This window comes from Equus caballus, chromosome 24 (genome assembly GCF_041296265.1).
Source record: "Equus caballus isolate H_3958 breed thoroughbred chromosome 24, TB-T2T, whole genome shotgun sequence".
NCBI classification, from domain to species: domain Eukaryota; kingdom Metazoa; phylum Chordata; class Mammalia; order Perissodactyla; family Equidae; genus Equus; species Equus caballus.
Genome location: NC_091707.1, coordinates 18301269 through 18320021, shown reverse-complemented (window position 1 = coordinate 18320021; position 18753 = coordinate 18301269). Strand labels below are relative to the sequence as shown.

Genomic DNA, 18753 nt, shown 5'->3' with positions numbered 1-18753 from the left:
CAAGAAGAGGTTTTTTATATGAGAAAAGATATTTTTCAAAAAAGTGACAATATTTTAAAATGGTATCTCAGCAATTATGGGCGCCGAGGCTAAAACTGTTTTAAAAAAAAGTAAAGAAAATTATATCTTAAATCTTCAGGAAGTTTTAATTGGCTTTAATAAGTTGCAGTAATATTCCTATTATCCCAGTTATCTGCGGAACAGAATGTTCCAGTTAATTGAATATGCTGGTTAATAAAGACTTGCCTTATCTATCATATGTAGATTACAAATTTCAAAGACTATACTATTAAAGATCACATGGGGCATAATTTACTCTTTCTGTGATGATTTGGAGGCACTTGGGGATATTCCAGGGCACCACAGAGAAAAGAGAAAAGGAGAATAATCTCAAAAGCGGATCACCATGCTTCATGAATGTTATGGTGCTTAACCTCAGAACGAATCCTGTGAGATGGATATTATCACTGCTTGACAGAGAAAGGAGCTAAGACTGGAATCAAACCTGTCCTCAGGGCCATAGACTGGCAGGGCTAGGACTTACACCCGGGGTTCCAAATTCCTGTGGCCTCTACCATCAGTTTGTATGACTCCAACCAAGGTTCATAGACATGGATGGAACTTCTGGTAAATCAGTTTTAACGACATATACAAAACTGTAAATCTAAGCAGGACTATAGAAAATCATGTTAAAAATGGTCAGAAAAATAAAAGACCTCTGGAGACCCAGTTGTTCTATGGTATCTCTGGGTGGTAAAATGAAAGAATTGGCAACAATGAAGTCTAGTCATCAGAGGAAGAATGGGTCACTAATATGGAGGGGTGTAGGGGATTTTGGTGTCATCAAAGGTACTGCCCATGGTTTGATGGTGGGTCAGAAGCAGTCTTCAAAGAAGGTGACGATGCAGGCAGGTGTCCCCTTAAAGGGATCCTTAGAATCTCTGTAGAGTTGTCTCTCCTCTATGAGACAGTCCCTGAGAATAACGTGGTCCGAAGTGTAGTAGGGGCCGCCTTTCTCCTAAGAGTACACTTTTCTCTGAACCCTCATGGAAGACTGCCATTACCGCCAGGAAACAGAACTTTTTCTCCAAACCACTCCTGAAACTTCCAGCACTTGAACAGAGATCCCAAGCCTGAAACCTAGACAGAATGAAATTTAGAATAAAAACTTTAGGCCCTGGGTTCAACCTTGGACAACTGTAACACAAGCCTTAGTTTTTGCATCTGTAAAATAGGAATGATAATACCTACTTAACTGGGTAAGTTTGTGTTCCCTTCCCAGCCTCCCAACTTATTCTACCCACTCATTCATTTGAGCTTTTTACTTCTACTCATGCGTGGCCACATGGTCATAGAGGGAATGTGCAGAACAGTTATCAAGAGCAGATATTGTCTGTGCACAATCGAGGGAGCTGGCTAACTCCTACTTCCAGACTCATCTCAATGTCACTGCGTCATGGAAGTTTCTCCTGATCATTTCCCGCCCCACCCCTTAACAAGTGCTTCTCCTCTGCCTCCACAGGGCCTTGTATCTGCCATAGTTGGCCCTTACCACATTGTATTAGGTGTGTGTGTTCTGGCTTTCCACTGGGCCGTGAGCTCAAATCTTTCATCTTTGAACCCCTGCCACCTAACTAGCTCTTGGTAATCTCCATGGAATTTTGTTGAATAAGCAAATAACAGAATATCAGTTTTCATCTTCTGGAGGCCTAGGCCCTGAGAATTCAGCGCTGTTTATAAGACTTGGAGGTCATGGGGTAATTGCTGTGTTCATCCTTACTTGGTTTATATTCCCCAATGAAGAATTCACTTTCAAGCCTTGGTACCCACTGTCCCCAAATAATTACATCAGGAAGCCTTAGCTGGGAGAAAGTCTTTACCCCAGTGGGGCAGTTGCACCTGGCCCATTAAGCAGTAGGAACACGTTCAGAAGAGAGCCAGCAGGTTCTGGAAAGGTAAAGTGAGAAACCCATCCATGATCACTTGCAATCTGTGTGCTGCACCACTTTCTTAACCCCCACGATAAATCTTGTGCTTAAGGGAGGTACCTGGAGACACAAGATAATCTTGCAGACAATTCTGCCTCCCTTCCCCTAGGATTCTCCCATTTGGGATCTCAGCATGGGGACTCAGGGTGACCTCTGCTAAAATTTAACTTCCTGATAGATACATAAATTCATTGTGTTGAACTTGTTTTCTCTATCAGGGAGAAGGCCTTTGTGATTGTCACTTTCAGAGAGCTTTGACTATTTTAGTGTGAAAAAAATGCTGCTAATTTTTCTCAGTAAATATAAAATTACAAAGCAGAACTCATTGTGCTCTCCGAAATACATTAGACAGTAATTTGTTCTGAGGTGGGAGACGACTTTGTGTAGTTAGGACTTGCTCTGTTCTTGGGTCATGTTGCTTTTCAATTTAATAGTCATCTTTGCTGTAAAGAAAAAAAACAGCTCAGTGGAATATAACAAGTACTTATTTTTCACTCTCTTTTTATGTCAGAAGATACAGGCTGCTTTGGCTGGATTCTGCTCATTCTCCTACGTAGACCAAAAAGACAGCTCTTTTGGGGATTTTCCATTCCACTGATAGAGAAGAAGAGCAAGAGAGCTGGTGGGACCTTATGATGCCTCTCAAAGCTTCAGCTGGGAGGTGGGACACCTCACATCTGCTCATGTTTGATTAGGCAAAACAAGTCATGCTGCCAAGGCCAAAGTCTTGGAGCTGAAATGTGTGATGCTTTTACAAGGAAGTGGGTAGGGTACACTGGAGAATGGCATAGCATCCACCAAGTTCATGAGCATAGTCATGGCCTGGTTGAAGGTCCAGACACCTACTATACCTTATAGAGTAGAGATTCCAGAGAGAAAATGAGCCAGAGTTATCAGTCTCTTCAAATGATGGTAAAAAAGAAAAACACTGATGGTTCTACTGTCTGCCTCTTTGATTGCTGTTTTATAACCTGATTTCCAGACATTTGTATTCCTTTCCTGATTTCAGGGGATGATGGAACACAGACTCATCCTGAGAACAGCAGCCAAGAAAACAGAATCAAGGCTCGCTGCCGGTCCTGCACGTCTGCGGTTTTGAAGGCTGTCTGGGGACTCTTGATCATCTTGTCAGTGTCATCATCTTGGGTTGGAACCACACAGATTGTAAAAATTACTTATAAGAACTTCTACTGCCCATTTTTCATGACTTGGTTTTCAACAAACTGGAACATTATGTTTTTCCCAGTCTATTATTCTGGTCATCTGGCCACTGCTCAAGAAAAGCAATCTCCAATGAAAAAATTCAGGTAAGTTTCATGTTAACTGGCCAATAGGAGATGTTTTAAAATAATTTCATGCAAATATCCACAATTTCGTCTCTTTGGAATGTGAGCTGAGTCTACTTGAGTAGTGGGGAGAGGAGGATCTCAGGTCAGCAATGAACACATGAAGGCTAAGAAATAGAATCAGTTCCACCCTAGAAAAAAGAAAATTTGAGTGTCTTCAACATGCCAGGCATTGTGCTGGTGCTTTTGTATCTTATCTTATTTAATCATCATTGGTGGTAACATCTACCTCTTAATGTGGTGTTTTTTTATCCCCATTTTAACAAAAGAGGAAATGGATTTAGAAAGGTTAAATGACTTATCCAAGGCCACACACTTATAGATAATGGAACCCAGATTTAAATTCAGATCTATTTGTCTCTGAAAGTCATATTGTAAAAGAATACCCCAGATTAATTGTTACAAAAACATTTTCTCAGTATTCTGGGTACTGAGGTGCCTAAGCAGATGAAATGACCTCGTTTCACGCAAAGGGAAGTTTGACCCTGGGATGGTTTAAAAGATGCCATTCTTTGCTGGCTAGGAGCACGTGGGGCCACGTCTGTTGGTCTGCCACCTGCGAATTTGGTAATGCCATGGTTCTAGTGGTCGCTCTGTGCTCCGTGCTTCTTCAGCCCCATCACGGGGAGCTCAGGAAGCCAGCAGGCCGAAATCATGCAGACCTGCACAGGATTCAAGGAAGGCAGAAGCAGCATTTGGGTCAAAGCGCCTTTGCTAATGGACAGCTTCTTGAAAAGGAAAAACCCAGAGCTAAGGAACAACTTCCAGAACAATCACTCTGATCACCGAGAAAAAACAGTGGTCAGGACCTCAGAGGGTGGCGGGGTGAGTAACAGTTCTCCACCAGCTTATTGCTCCTCAGCAGAATGACAGTAAATTTGTCTTGCAGGAGCCAAAGTGACCTTTCTTTCTCGCTCCTGTACCTAATGAAAAGAAGGAACGACTATTAGAATTGGTGCAGTATAAGATTGCTCTTAAGCACTTGAACTGTGAAGGGTGTATCTCCAACTTCCATTTTCTATCACTGTTTGGAAGCGCCCGGGAATATTAGAGTCATGCTGTGAGGTGATTTGGCATGTGCGCCCGTAAAAATTCAATCATAATTAAAGAAACAAAAACCAATTTAAAAATAATAAATGTTTTCTGGTTTAGAGGAAAGAAAAAAGCCTTATGCCTTTTTGTAATTACTGAAGATACTTTGTACTTCCCATCAAAATAGGCATGATCTTGGGGCATAAGGGCTTTTTAAAAAATTTTTATTAAGATTATGATAGTTTACAACCTTGTGAAATTTCACTTGTACATTATTGTCAGTCATGTTGTAGGTGAACCACTTTACCCTTTGTGCCCTCCCCCAACCCCCCTTTTCCCCTGGTAACCACCAATCAGTTCTCTTTGTCTGTATGTTTAACTTCCACATATGAGTGGAGTCATGCAGAGTTTGTCTTTCTCTGCCTGGCTTATTTCACTTAACATAATTCCCTCAAGGTCTATCCATGTTGTTGTGAATGGGACGATTTTATCCTTTTTTATGGCTGAGTTGTATTCCATTGTATATATATACCATATCTTCTTTATCCAATCATCAGTTGATGGGCACTTAGGTTGCTTCCACGTCTTGGCTATTGTAAATAATGCTGCGATGAAGATAGGGGTGCATGGGACTTTTGGAATTGCTGACTTCAAGTTCTTTGGATAGATACCCACTAGTGGGATGGCCATATGGTATTGCTATTTTTAATTTTTTGAGAAATCTCCATACTGTTTTCCATAGTGGCTGCACCAGTTTGCATTCCCACTAACAGTGTGTGAAGGTTCCTTTTTCTCCACAACCTCTCCAACATTTGTCACTTTTTGTTTTGGTTATTTTTGCCATTCTAACAGGTGTAAGGTGATATCTTAGTGTAGTTTTGATTTGCATTTCCCTGATGATTAGTGATGATGAGCATCTTTTCATGTGTCTGTTGGCCATCCGTATATCTTCTTTGGAGAAATGTCTGTTCATGTTCCCTGCCCATTTTTTGATTGGGTTGTTTGATTTTTTGTTGTTGAGCTGTGTGAATTCTTTATATATTATGGAGATTAACCCTTTGTTGGATATATAACTTGTAAATATTTTTTCCCAACTAGTGGGTCGTTCTTTTGTTTCAATCCTGTTTTTCCTTGCCTTGAAGAAGCTCTTTAGTCTGATGAAGTCCCATTTGTTTATTCTTTCTATTGTTTCCCTCATCTGAGGAGTTATGGTGTCCAAAAAGATCCTTTTGATACTGATGTCAAAGAGTGTACTGCCTATATTTTCTTCAAGAAGCCTTATGGTTTCAGGTCTAATCTTTAGGTCTTTGATCCATTTTGAGTTTATTTTTGTGAACAATGAAAAAGAATGGTTAATTTTCATTCTTTTACATGTGGCGTCCAGTTTTCCCAGCACCATTTGTTGAAGAGACTTTCTTTTCTCCAGTGTATGCCCTCAGCTCCTTTGTCGAAGATTAGCTGTCCATAGATGTGTGATTTTATTTCTGGGCTTTCAATTCTGTTCCATTGATCTATGCACCTGTTTTTGTACCAGTACCATGCTGTTTTGATTACTGTAGCTTTGTAGTATGCTTTGAAGTCAGGGATCGTGATGCCTGCAGGTTTGTTCTTTTTTCTTAGGATTGCTTTAGCAATTTGGGGTCTTTTGTTGCCCCATATGAATTTTAGGGTTCTTTGTTCTATTTCTGTAAAGAATGTCATTGGGATTCTGATTGGGATAGCTTTGAATCTGTAGATTGCTTTAGGTAGAACGGACATTTTAACTATGTTTATTCTTCCAATCCACGTGCATGGAATGTCTTTCCATCTCTTTATGTCGTCATCAAGGTCTTTCAGGAAAGTCTTGTAGTTTTGTTGTATAGGTCTTTCACTTCCTTGGTTAAATTTACCCCAAGGTATTTTATTCTTTTTGTTGCTATTGTGAATGGGATTGAGTTCTTGAGTTCTTTTTCTGTTAGTTCATTGTTAGTGTATAGAAAAGCTGCTGATTTATGTATGTTGATTTTATACCCTGCAACTTTGCTGTAGCTGTTATTTCTAATAGTTTTCCTCTGGATTCTTTGGAGTTTTCTATCTATAAGATCATGTTGTCTGCAAACAGTGAGAGTTTCACTTCTTCATTGCCTATTCGGACTCCTTTTCTTTCTTTTTCCTGCCTAATTGCTCTGGCCAAAACCTCCAGTATTACGTTGAATAAGAGTGGTGAGAGTGGACACCCTTGTCTTGTTCCTCTTCTCAGAGGAATGGCTTTCAGTTTTTGCCCATTGAGTATGATGTTGGCTGTGGGTTTGTCATATATGGCCATTATTATGTTGAGGTACTTTCCTTTTATACCTGTTTTATTGAGAGTTTTTTATCATAAATGGATGTTGGATCTTGAATGCTTTCTCTGCATCTATTGAGATGATGATGTGGGTTTTGTTTCTCATTTTGTTAATGTAGTGTATCACGTTGATTGACTTGCAGATGTTGAACCATCCCTGTGTCCCTGGTGTAAATCCCACTTGATCATGGTGTATAATCTTTTTAATGTATTTCTGTATTTGGTTTGGCAAAATTTTTTTGAGGATTTTTGCATCTATGTTCATCAGTGATATTGGCCTATAGTTTTCCTTCTTTGTGTTGTCCTTGTCAGGTTTGGGGATCAGGGTGATGTTGGCTTCATAGAATGTGTTAGGGAGTGCTCCATCTTCCTCAATTTTCCAGAATAGTTTGAGAAGGATAAGTATTAAATCTTCTTTGAATGTTTGGTAGAATTCTCCAGAGAAGCCGTCTGGTCTTGGACTTTTATTTTTGGGGAGGTTTTTGATTACTGTTTCAATTTCTTTATTTGTGATTCACCTATTCAGATTCTCTATTTCTTCCTGCTTCAGTTTTGGGAGGTTGTAAGAGTCTAAGAATTTATCCATTTCTTCTAGGTTATCCAATTTGTTGGCATATAGTTTTTCATAGTATTCTCTTATGATCTTTTGTATTTATGTGGTATCCGTTGTGATTTCCCCTCTCTCATTTCTGATTTTATTTATTTGAGTCTTCTCTCTTTTTTTCTTAGTGAGTCTGGCTAAGGGTTTGTCAGTTTTGTTTATTTTTTCAAAGAACCAACTCTTTGTTTCATTGATCCTTTCTACTGTCTTTTTTGTTTCAATTTCATTTATTTCCGCTCTAATTTTTATTATTTCCTCATTCTACTGACTTTGGGCTTTGTTCTTCTTTTTCTAATTCTGTTAGTCATCGTTTTAGATTGCTTATCTGAGATTTTTCTTGTTTATTAAGGTGAGCCTGTATTGCAATGAATTTCCCTCTTAGGACCATTTTTCTGCGTCCCAAATGAGTTGGTATTGGGTGTTTTCATTTTCATTTGTCTCCAGATAACATTTGATTTCTTCTTTAATTTCTTCAGTAATGCATTGTTTGTTCAGTAACATGTTGTTTAGTCTCCACATTTTTGCCCCTTTCCCAGCTTGATTCTTGTAGTTGATTTCTAGTTTCATAGCATTATGATCAGAAAAGATGCTTGCTATTATTTCAACCCTCTTGAATTTGTTGAGGCTTGCTTTGTTTCCCAAGATATGGTCTATCCTTGAGAATGTTCCATGCACACTTGAGAAGAATGTGTAACCTGCTGTTTGTGGATGGAGTGTTCTATATATATCTATTAAGTCCATCTGGTCTAATTTTTCATTTAATTCTATAATTTCCTTGTTGACTTTCTGTCTGGATGATCTATCCATTGGTGTTAATTGGGTGCTGAGGTCCCTTACTATTATTGTATCGTTGTTGATGTCTCCTCTTAGTTTTGTTAATAGTTGCTTTACATATTTTGGTGCTCCTATGTTGGGTACATATATATTTTGGTGCTCCTGTGTTGGGTACGTATATATTTATAAGTGTTATGTCTTCTTGGTGGAGTGTCCCTTTTATCATTATAAACTGCCGCTCTTCGTCTCTCTTTATCTGTTTTGCTTTGAAGTCTACTTTGTCTGATATAAGTATGGCAACACCTGCTTTCTTATGTTCATTATTAGCTTGGAGTATCATCTTCCATCCCTTCACTCTGAGTCTGTATTTGTCTTTGGGGCTGAGGTGTGTTTCCTGGAGGCAGCATATTGTTGGGTCTTGTTCTTTAATCCATCCTGCCACTCTGTGTTTTTTGATTGGAGGGTTCAATCCATTTACATTTAGAGTGATTATTGAAATGTGGGGGGCCTAATGCTGCCATTTTATTGCTTGTTTTCTGGTTCTCTTGTATTTCCTTTGTTTCTTGTCCCATGATTTTTGGACTACCAATGCAGGTAGGTAGATTTCTATATTGGCTTTCTTCTTATTTGTAGTTTGTGTCTTTATTCTTGTTATTTGTTTAGTGGTTACCATGTGGTTTGTATAAAACATCTCATAGATGAGATAGTCCATTTTCTGATAGCCTCTTATTTCCTTAGATTAAGCTGTTCCATCCCTTGCCTCTTTCCCTTCCAGGTTGTTATTGTCAGATTTTTTTTCTTCCTTCTTGTGTTGTGAGTTTGTGGTTAAAATGACAAGATTATGTTTATTCTTGGTGTTTCCCTTCCTTTTATCTTTAATGTTATACTTAGCCTTTGCTAACCTATTCTGATGGAGAGCTGCAACTTTCTGATTTTGTCTTTCTATTTATATCCTTAGCTCTGGGTTTTGTAACCCCTTTCCTTTTTGTTTTTGATTTTTCAAGTATGAGGGTCTTCCTGAGCATTTCTTGTAGGGGAGGTCTTCTGGCAATGATCTCCCTTAACTTTTGTTTATCTGGGAAAGTTTTTGCTTCTCCATCATATTCGAAGGATATTTTCACTGGATAGAGTATTCTTGGCTGCAGGTTTTTGTCCTTCAGAGTTTTGAATATATCATTCTACTCTCTTCTAGCCTGTAAGGTATCTGCTGAGAAATTTGCTGACAGCCTTATGGGGGTTCCTTTGTAGGTTGTTTTCTTCTGTCTTGCTGCCCTTAGTATTTTCTCTCTGTAATTTACTTTTGCAAGCTTCACTACTATATGCCTTCTTACATTGATAAAGTTTGGAGATCTATTAGCTTCTGTCACATGGAGTTCCATCTCTCTCCCCTGGTTTGGGAAGTTCTCAGCCATTATTTCTTTGAACAGACTTTCTGCCCCCTTATCCTTCTCTTCTCCTTCTTGGATACCTATAATCCTTATGTTGCATTTCCTAATTGAGTCGGATATTTCTCGGAGAGTTTCTTCATATCTTTTTAGTCTTAGTTCTCTCTCCTCCTTTATCTGCAGCATTTCTATATTCCTATCCTCCAAATTGCTAATTCTGTCTTCCATATTATCGACCCTACTGTTCAGAGAGTCTAGATTTTTCTTAATCTCCTCCATTGTGTTCTTCATCTCCAATATTTCTGATTGGTTCTTCTTTATAGTATCAAGCTCTTTTGTGACATATCTCCTGAACTGATTGAGTTGTCTATCTGTATTCTCTTTTAACTCATTGAGTTTTTTAATGATGGCTATTTTAAATTCATTGTCATTTAGGTTATAAATTTCAGTGTCTTTGGGATTGTTTTCTGGGTACTTGTCATTTTCCTTCTGTTCTGGAGATTTAATATATTTTTTCATACTGCTTGATGGCATGGATTTGTGCCTCTGCATAGAGATAGAGTTTAGTTCTTGCTTCCTCTTGCTTCTACTGGATTTCGTGGGGGCGGGGGGCAGCAGCTGTGTAATCTGCGCCAACCAGGATCCCTGTCAGCTGTTGCTGACCAGACCTGGGCCCCTCCTCGTGGTCACAGTGGCCCTGTGGAGTCTCTCATCAGCTGTGGGGACAATCGCAAGGGGGCCTCAGGTTGCTGGTGTCTACTGTCACAGACCACCTAGATGTGCTCCCTCCTTAGGGTCTGAAGCAGTGCTATGGGCTTTCACAGCAGCTGGGAGCAGGTTCACCTAGACTTGCAGCTCTGTCATTGTCAGGGCCTGCAGGATCCCACTTGTCCACTATGGGCGACAGCAGAGCTACAGGTATCTACTGCAGTCTGTGGTTAGCTCACCCAGCTGTGCCACTTCTGCCTCAGGACCTTCCAGCCTTGTGATTGCCAGGTGGAGCCTCTCCACTAACACTGCACAGAGGCTTTTCCTGTGGCTGCTGTGGGACTGTGGATTTCCCCTTGGACCACAGAGCAGGCTTGCTGGAGCTCCAACTTTCCACTGCCCACTCACACGGACTCACTGGGTCTCCCTTGCCCGCTCTGGGCCACAGCAGGAGTTTGTGAGTCAGAGGTGGCTGGCGGGTTGCTGCACCACCCAGGATCCTCCCGCCCTGGGACCTCCCAGCATTCTGAATGCTGGCCAGGGCCTCTCCGCTAATGCGGAGTAGAGGCTTTCCCTGTGGCTGCTGTGGGACCGTGGATTTTCCCACTGGGCTAAGGGGCAATCGTGGGGGGCTTAGGTAGGGCTGTAGTCACCTGTTTCCAACCGTGACTCCGCCAATGCGCACACATGCCCACCCTTGGTGCTGTGGCAATGCTATGAGTGTGTCTGCTGGTAGAAAGTCGCTTGCAGGTACTAGGCTGTCCAGGGGTCAGAGAGTTTTCACCTATCTCCCCCTCCTCCTGGGGGGAAGTCCGTCCACCTTCCGATGTATAGCAGCACAGGTCTCTCAGGTGTCCTGAGATGCTGTGTGGATAGCCTTTGTTGACTGATGAATGTCCAATTAGTTGTAGTTCGAAGGGGGAGAGACAAAGAAAACTGCTCACTCCACCATGTTGCTGACATCATGCAAGATCCATAAGGGCTTTTTTAAATAACAATATTTAATAAATGATTGCAGGGAATGTGATTATCAGATTAAAATTCTCCCTGTTTGAAAATGCCTGCATTTACCCATAGCATGTGTGTTTTCCTCAAATGCTCACGTGGCTTAGACAAACAAGCTGATAAAAACAACAGAAGTTTTGTATGGGAAGTAGTGCCTTAGAGCACCTCAAAGGAAGCCAGGCAGTTTGGTTTAAGATAACACATTTACAACAAGGGGCTGCTGCTGCTGGAAATGTCGTTTTGGGAATGAGCTTCATCCTCACCACATTTCTCACGTCAGACTAACTCTGAATTTAGTGAAATCTGTGATTTGACAAGACACCTCCACCTGTTAGTGCAGGTAGAGGGAAGTTGACCATTTCTGAAACCGAATCAAAGAGCTTTTATTGTCAAGCAGAAAACACTCTCTTTGAAGGGAATATTCTCCAGAGGCCCCTTGCATATGACAGCCAGACAATTCTGAGATCCTTGATGGTTTAGTCCCTGTAGACTCATTAACACCATCTGCCAAGAAGTCACTCCCAGAAGCTCCCATGCAGAACGAGGGGAAGAGAGGTAGTGTGAAGACTGGAAACAGAATTCATCCCTTAGCACCAGGACCTCTGACTATTGTCTCCTTTTCTCTTGAATGGTGTGAAAGCATCTCCAGTTGTCTTCTTATCACTTAAATCAAAAGAAGTTTCAGTAAATTATCAAAACTAGATGATAAGGATTGTTCCTTTGGAAGTCGTTTTTTGATATTTGAATCATTCCATTTACATACTACCAAGAGACTTCAGTTGCCTCAGGTGAATTGGAAATTTAAGAAGAAAAAAATTATATAACATAGCTTTGGCAAGAGTATTTTCTTAACGAAAAAATCTCTAGAAAGCGTGAAAGTAGAGCCAAAGATAAATTCATCTATGTCAGGCACCTACGGAATGTGCTTAAAGATGCCGCGTGACATACAGAAAGGGTTCTGTGACTGGTAGCTGCTGTAACAGGATGAGCATAAGTGAAGTACTAGTGTCTACCCGACTTCTAAGCTTCAGTCCAAGTTATGCCACCTGTCAATGCCTCGTCCAGAAATTCTGATCTCATCATCCCAAGAAGAGACCTACTGTTATTAGTTTCTCCATAGAAATCCATTCTCTTTTGAATTTTTGCATTTCTTAGCACTTAGTGCTTACATAGGATAAGATTCTACACAGGTGACCTGGCATTTGAAGGAGAGCACTTTTAATTCCTGCAACCGCATTGACAAATGGGGAGAAGGTTGGCAGTGAGACAAGGAAAAAAGAGAGGAACAATGAGGAAGTCAGTCTCTGGGCAGGCAGCAGCGCTTTGCCTGGGGAATCTCCCTGTCCAGAGGCCTCTGCTGGTCTGTGCCAGGGTCGGAACATTCACTCACGTGCATGTAAGTCTTGGCTTGAGAGCACTCAACCTAGCATGATGGTGGGCTCTGGGAAGAAAGAACCAGCACCAGCTAGGGCCAGTGGTAAGAAAAGAAATCCTTGGGGCCGCCCCGAGGCTAAGTGGTTAAGTCCGCTTGCTCCACTCTGGCAGCCCAGGGTTTCACCAGTTTGGATCCCTGGCAGGGACATGGCACCGCTCATCAGGCCATGCTGAGGCAGCATCCCACATAGCACAACCAGAGGGACCTACAACTAAAAATACACAGCTATGTACTGGGGTCTTTGGGGAGAAGAACAGAGGAAAAAAATTGGCAACAGATGTTAGCTCAGGTGCCAATCTTTAAGGGAAAAAAAGGAAGAAAGAAAAGAAATCCTCTAATCGGAAATGGGTTTGTTGTGGTTCTTCATAAATGTGTATTTAAAAAGTCATTTATTAGTTGTCTACGTCAGGATAAACCCACAGCTCTCAGCTTTGCTCTTCCTGGTAGACTCTCACAGAGAGAGAATACAGAATACAGGTGCTTCCTTTCATGGTGCCTCAGTTTATTGCAGATATTGCTTTTTTTTTTCCCACAAATTGAAGGTTTGTGGCAACCCTGTGGCAGGCAATCTCTTGGTGCCATTTTCCAACAGCATTTTCACTCTGGTCTGTGTGTCACATTTTGGTAATTCTCACAATATTTTAAAATTTTCCATCATTATTATATTTGTCATGGTGCTCCATGATCAGCAATCTTTGATGTTACTATTGTAATTGTTTTGGGGTACCACAAACTGCATCCATATAAGACAGCAAACAATTAATAAATGTTGTCTGTGTTCTGACTGCTCCACTGACTGGCCAGTCCTCCATCTCTCTCCCTCTCCTCTGGCCTCCCTATTCCCTGAGACAGCAATATTGAAATTAGGCCAATTAATAACCGTACAATGACCTCTAAGTGTTCAAGTGAAAGGAAGAGGCGCACCTCTCTCACTTTAAATCAAAAGCTAGAAATGATGAAGCTTAGTGAGGAAGGCATGTTGAAAGCTGAGACAGGCTGAAAGCTAGGCCTCTTGTGCCAAGCAACTAGCCAAGTTGTGAATGAAAAGGAAAAGTTCTTGAAGGAAATTAAAAGAGTTACTCCAGTGAACACACAAATGATAAGAAAGTGAAACAGCCTTCTTGCTGATGTGGAGAAAGTTTTAGTGGTCTGGTTAGAAGATCAAACCAGCCACAACTTTCCCTTAAGCCAAAGCCTAACCCAGAGCCAGGCCCTCACACTCCTCAATTCTGTGAAGGCTGAGAGAGGCGAGGAAGCTGCAGAAGAAAAGCCTGAGGCGAGCAGAGATTGGTTCCCGAGGTTTAAGGAAAGAAGCCGTCTCCGTAACATAACAGCACAGGGTGAAGCGGCAAATGCTGATGCAGAAGCTGCAGCAAGTTCTCCAGGAGATCCAGCCAAGATCATTAATGAAGGTGGCCACACTGAACAGCAGATTTTCAATGTAGACGAAACAGCCTTACATTGGAAGATGCTTCATCTAGGACCTTCATAGCTGGAGAGGAGAAGTTAATACCTGGTTTCAAAGCTTCAAAGGACAGGCTGACTCTCTTGTTAGGAGCTAATGCAACTGGTGACTTTAAGTTGAAGCCGGTGCTCATTTACCATTCCCCCAATCCTAGGGCCCTTAAGAATTATGCCAAATCTACTCTGCCTGTGCTCTGAAAATGAAACAGCAAAGCCTGGATGAGAACACACCTGTTTAAAACATAGTTTACCCAATATTTTAAGCCCACGGTTGAGACCTACTGCTTAGAGAAAAGATTCCTTTCAAAATATTACTGCTCATTGACAATGCACCTGGTCACCCAAGAGCTCTGACGAAGATGTACCATGAGATTAATGTTGTTTTCACGGTTGTTAACACAACAGCCGCTCTGCAGCCCATGAATCAAGGAGTAAGTTTCACTTTCAAGTCTTATTATTTAAGAAATACATTTCTTAAATATAGCTGCCATAGAGAGCAATTCCTCTGATGGATCTGGGCAAAAAAATTTTTAAACCTTCTGAAAAGGATTCAGTATCCTAAATGCCATTAAGAACATTTGTGATTCATGGGAAGAGGTCAAAACATCAACACTAATAGGAGTTTGGAAGAAGTTGATTCCAGTCTTCATAGATGACTTTTAGGGATTCAAGACTTCAGTGGAGGAAGTAACTGCAGATGTGGTGGAAACAGCAAGAGAACTAGAATTAGAAGTGGAGCCTGAAGATGTGACTGAATTGCTGCCGTCTTGTGATAAAAGTTTAATGGATGAAGAGTTACGGTTGAGCAAAGAAAGTGGTTTCTTGAGATGCAATCTACTCTTGGTGAAGATGCTGTGAAGATTGTTGAAATGACAACAAAGGATTTAGAACATTACATAAACTTAGTTGATAAAGTGGTGGCAGGGTTTATGAAAACTGACTCCAATTTTGAACTAAGTTCTACTGTGGGTAAAATGCTATCAAACAGCATCACATGCTATAGAGACATCATTTTGAAAGGAAGAGTCAATCAATGTGGCAAACTTGTCTTATTTTAAGAAAGTGCCATGGCCACCTCAACCTTCAGCAACCACCACCCTGATCAGTCAGCAGCCAGCAACAGCAAGGCAAAACCCTCTGCCAGCAACAAGACTATGACTTGCTGAAGGCTCGGATGATGGTTAGCAATTTTTAGCAATAAAATATGTTTTACTTAAGGTGTGTACATTGGTTTTTTACACAGAATTATACTGCACACTTAATAAGTTACACTATAATGTAAATATAACTTTTGCATGCACTGTGACTTGCTTTATTGCGATATTAGCTTTATTGCGGTGGTCTGGAACTGAACCCGCAGTATCTCCAAGGTCTGCCTGTACAGAAACTCGTGCCCAGGATGGTCTATGAAAACTGCTGCTTGATCTACGTGTGGTTCTGATTCAGAGCAACTCCACGGCTGTAGGCTTGAGAGAGGCCATCCATTTTCCTGTGTGTGTGAGCACATGTGATTTGTTTACTTTGCAAAAGATTTTGTCTTTAGTTTATTTAGTCCCTTCATTGAATTTTTATTTCTTTCAAGTTAAAATTTACCTTTGAGGGGGCCAGCCCAGTGGCACAGTGATTAAGTTCACACATTCTGCTTCCGTGGTCTGGGGTTCGCCAGTTCGGATCCTGGCTGCGGACCTACACACCACATGTCAAGCCATGCTGTGGCAGGCATCCTACATATAAAGTAGAGGAAGATGGGCATGGATGTTAGCTCAGGGCCAGTCTTCCTCAGCAAAAAGAGGAGGATTGGTGGCAGATGTTAGCTCAAGGCTAATCTTCCTCAAAAAAAAAAAAATTTGCCTTTGGGAAGTCACATTTTCATTTTACAAAAATCTTTCCTTTTTGGTTATCTCCCACATAAAAGTAAAACCACTACATGGGTTTCTATGTATGCAATATACATTTTCCACCTCTCTGGATTTGCTGACCTCCTGCCCGGAAGCATGTTTACTGTGAGGTTGGATATTGAAGGCCACACCCCTGTGCTAGAGCCTCACCACTTTGTCCCTCCCTCCCTCTACCTGGTCCTCCTGTGGGGGGCGGGGTGGGGGGTGGGGTGGTAAGTTGCTTCGCACAGGTGAGGCAAACTGGCTAGAGAGCACCTTGGTTTGTGATGCTTTGAGGCAATTATTTCTCTTCAGCAAAACCTGGAAGAGAAACCAGTGCTGGTGCTATTTAGAACCACATAAATGGATTTCATTATAAATGAGCAAGAATTAGTAACTTATTGCTTTGAACAAGATATTTATACTACCCTTGAAAATGCAATGCCTGGCACATAATTGCCCAATAAATGCTTGGATGTTAGTGAATAACTGAGTGAAAAGAATACAGCTGAATTCTCCCAGCAGCAATTCTCCTCCTAGTCCATGGCCGACTAAGCACTAGTCTTCTAGCCCTTCCATCCTTGCCTGTCTGGATCTCTAGCTTAAATATTTTGATTAAAATGGCCCCTTGGGTTAAATAATAAATTTAGTCAGAAATCAAACAAATCACAGATTTAACTGAAGTGCCTATTTTATACAATGAATTGAGAGAATTCCTCCAAAACAGGCAAAAGTTTGTATATAAATACAACCTGAATTTTACTTTTATTTTTATTTTTTTGCCTTTTGGGGTTATCACAGAAGCTTTCTCCATTTTTCCTGCCTTCAGAATGCTAGATGAAGAAGAAATTGGTTAATTAGGCAGATAGATAGAAAGAAGCATAGTGCTGGAGGAATAAGAAAACCCCAAGCTGTGTGTGGCTTTCCTGAAAAGTGAGGCGGCTGGTTGGTCTCTATCCGATTCCCATGGTACCAGCCATCTTGATCCTGCCGCATTCACCCATTGGGAAAGAATCTTCTTTCTCTTCCAATAGCTAGTAATTCCAGCAACTCCTCGTGTCTGTATTTCCCCAGGCTTCTCTGAGAATGTTCAGCAACAACCAAATGGCTGCCCAGCAATCTCGAGAGAATAGGTAGGAGAGGCCTGGCTCTGGGCCTGGGGAGATGGGGGCAATTTTCCATGGAACCCTTTTCACTTGTGTGGCCTGTAGGTGGCGGAACTGGGTTGCATAGGTTCCACAGATGAACGATGGGTCTTGAGTGTTTGTGCTCTTGCCTGAAAATGGCTGTCAAGAGTTAAGCAACAGAGAGGTGTCACAGTTAGTACCTGACTATTAACCTCTTTTTCTTTCCTAGGGAATGCAGTCGGATTTTTGGTGAAGATGGCCTGACGTTGAAGCTCTTTCTTAAAAGAACTGCTCCCTTTTCTATTCTGTGGACTTTGACTAATTACCTGTATTTACTGGCTTTAAAGAAGCTGACAGCCACAGATGTCTCTGCTCTGTTCTGTTGTAACAAAGCCTTTGTCTTCTTGCTGTCGTGGATCGTGCTGAAAGACAGGTTCATGGGCGTGAGGGTAATGGCACACTTGATTCAATGCGTGAGGCCGCCCTTAACGTAAATCCTGGGCGTCAGGAGAGCTGCTTTGTTTCATGGACTTTCTGTAAAACTTTTCCCATTGGTTCTGAGTACGAATTGGAATTTGAAGATGCATTAAGATGCCCAGGCAGTTACAACAACATGAAAGGACAAAGAGATTGTTTTCATTGGGCAGTCTGCTAATTTCAACAGGAGGCACTAAAACTAAAGGGAAAATAAGTTCTTTTTTTAGAATTAATGGTGTGATCAACGCCTTCTTTCCTCAGGAAAGAAGAATCTGAGAAAATTAGCCACAGTAAAGATTATGATTTGCTTTTTTCCGATCAATATATGTTGGGACAACTCCCTCGTGCTTTTTTCTTTTTGCCCCCAGAGATAGATTTAATTAATATTGGTGTAAGCAGATAAAATTACCAAACAGTAATTAAAGTCACTGGTGATGGCACAATGCTGTTAAAAGTGGCTATATATCTCGTGTGACTAATCTAGAAGTGGAACTAAAAGCAACAACTTGTCCTTTTGGGTACAAATCCTTAATTGAACTGTATTAAACTTCCAACCACTTCAGTTCTGAGTTTATTCCTTTCAGAAGTATCATAGATTTAAAAATAAATTTTTTTGTATGCTTGTTCTGTTAGATTGATTGAAAGCCATGCTGCTTTAAGGAGCCAGATCTCACTCATATAATCTGGCATGCTCCCATGATGAAAATATTGAGAAAATCATTCTTTAGAAGGTCCAGATAAATAGCTTTTTCTCAGAAGATAAACGCCACACAATTATTGTTCTCTGAAAGAGATGTCCAAGATTGGATTTGAAACATACTTTGCTATCAAAATATTGCTCTATTTGCAATGATTCCGGGGTCCTTGCCTCCATAAATGCTGAAATTAATGTCCATATTAGAGAGAGAGTTTGTGATAGCCATTAACCCTGAAAACTCTTTTTTCAAATAACCCATTAACAAATTCTGGTTGTATCTTTGGAGATGCTGCTCAGAAATTCAAAACTGAAGCTTGACATGAGCAAGAAGTAGAAAGTCATTGTAGAAGATAAGAAAGTGATTCAGTCCATGATATCATTAAAATATACCCAGATGTGGTACCACACTCTCCACCAGCTGATCTTAGATTTGACCACCAAAGGGCTTAGCATCATGTTTCTATATGTGGACCATTGATGCTGGCTGTCAGCATTAGGTACCCTGACAAGTCCT

At 41.0% G+C, this 18753-nt stretch overlaps 1 protein-coding gene across 7 annotated transcripts in view; it reads left to right on the top strand.

The window, feature by feature from the left end:
- Window positions 1-18753, top strand: part of SLC35F4 (solute carrier family 35 member F4) — a 246917-nt gene that overhangs the window by 212203 nt on the left and 15961 nt on the right. For 5 of the 7 annotated variants that reach the window (XM_023627795.2, XM_070249802.1, XM_023627796.2 and 2 more), the window contains exons 3-4: window positions 2998-3295; window positions 17295-17514. In XM_023627795.2, coding sequence (XP_023483563.1) covers window positions 2998-3295; window positions 17295-17514 — 518 coding nt within the window. Of the gene's footprint in view, window positions 1-2997; window positions 3296-17012; window positions 17072-17294; window positions 17515-18753 lie in introns of those variants that run through there. The other 2 variants (XM_070249805.1, XM_070249807.1) reach the window with 2 other exon arrangements.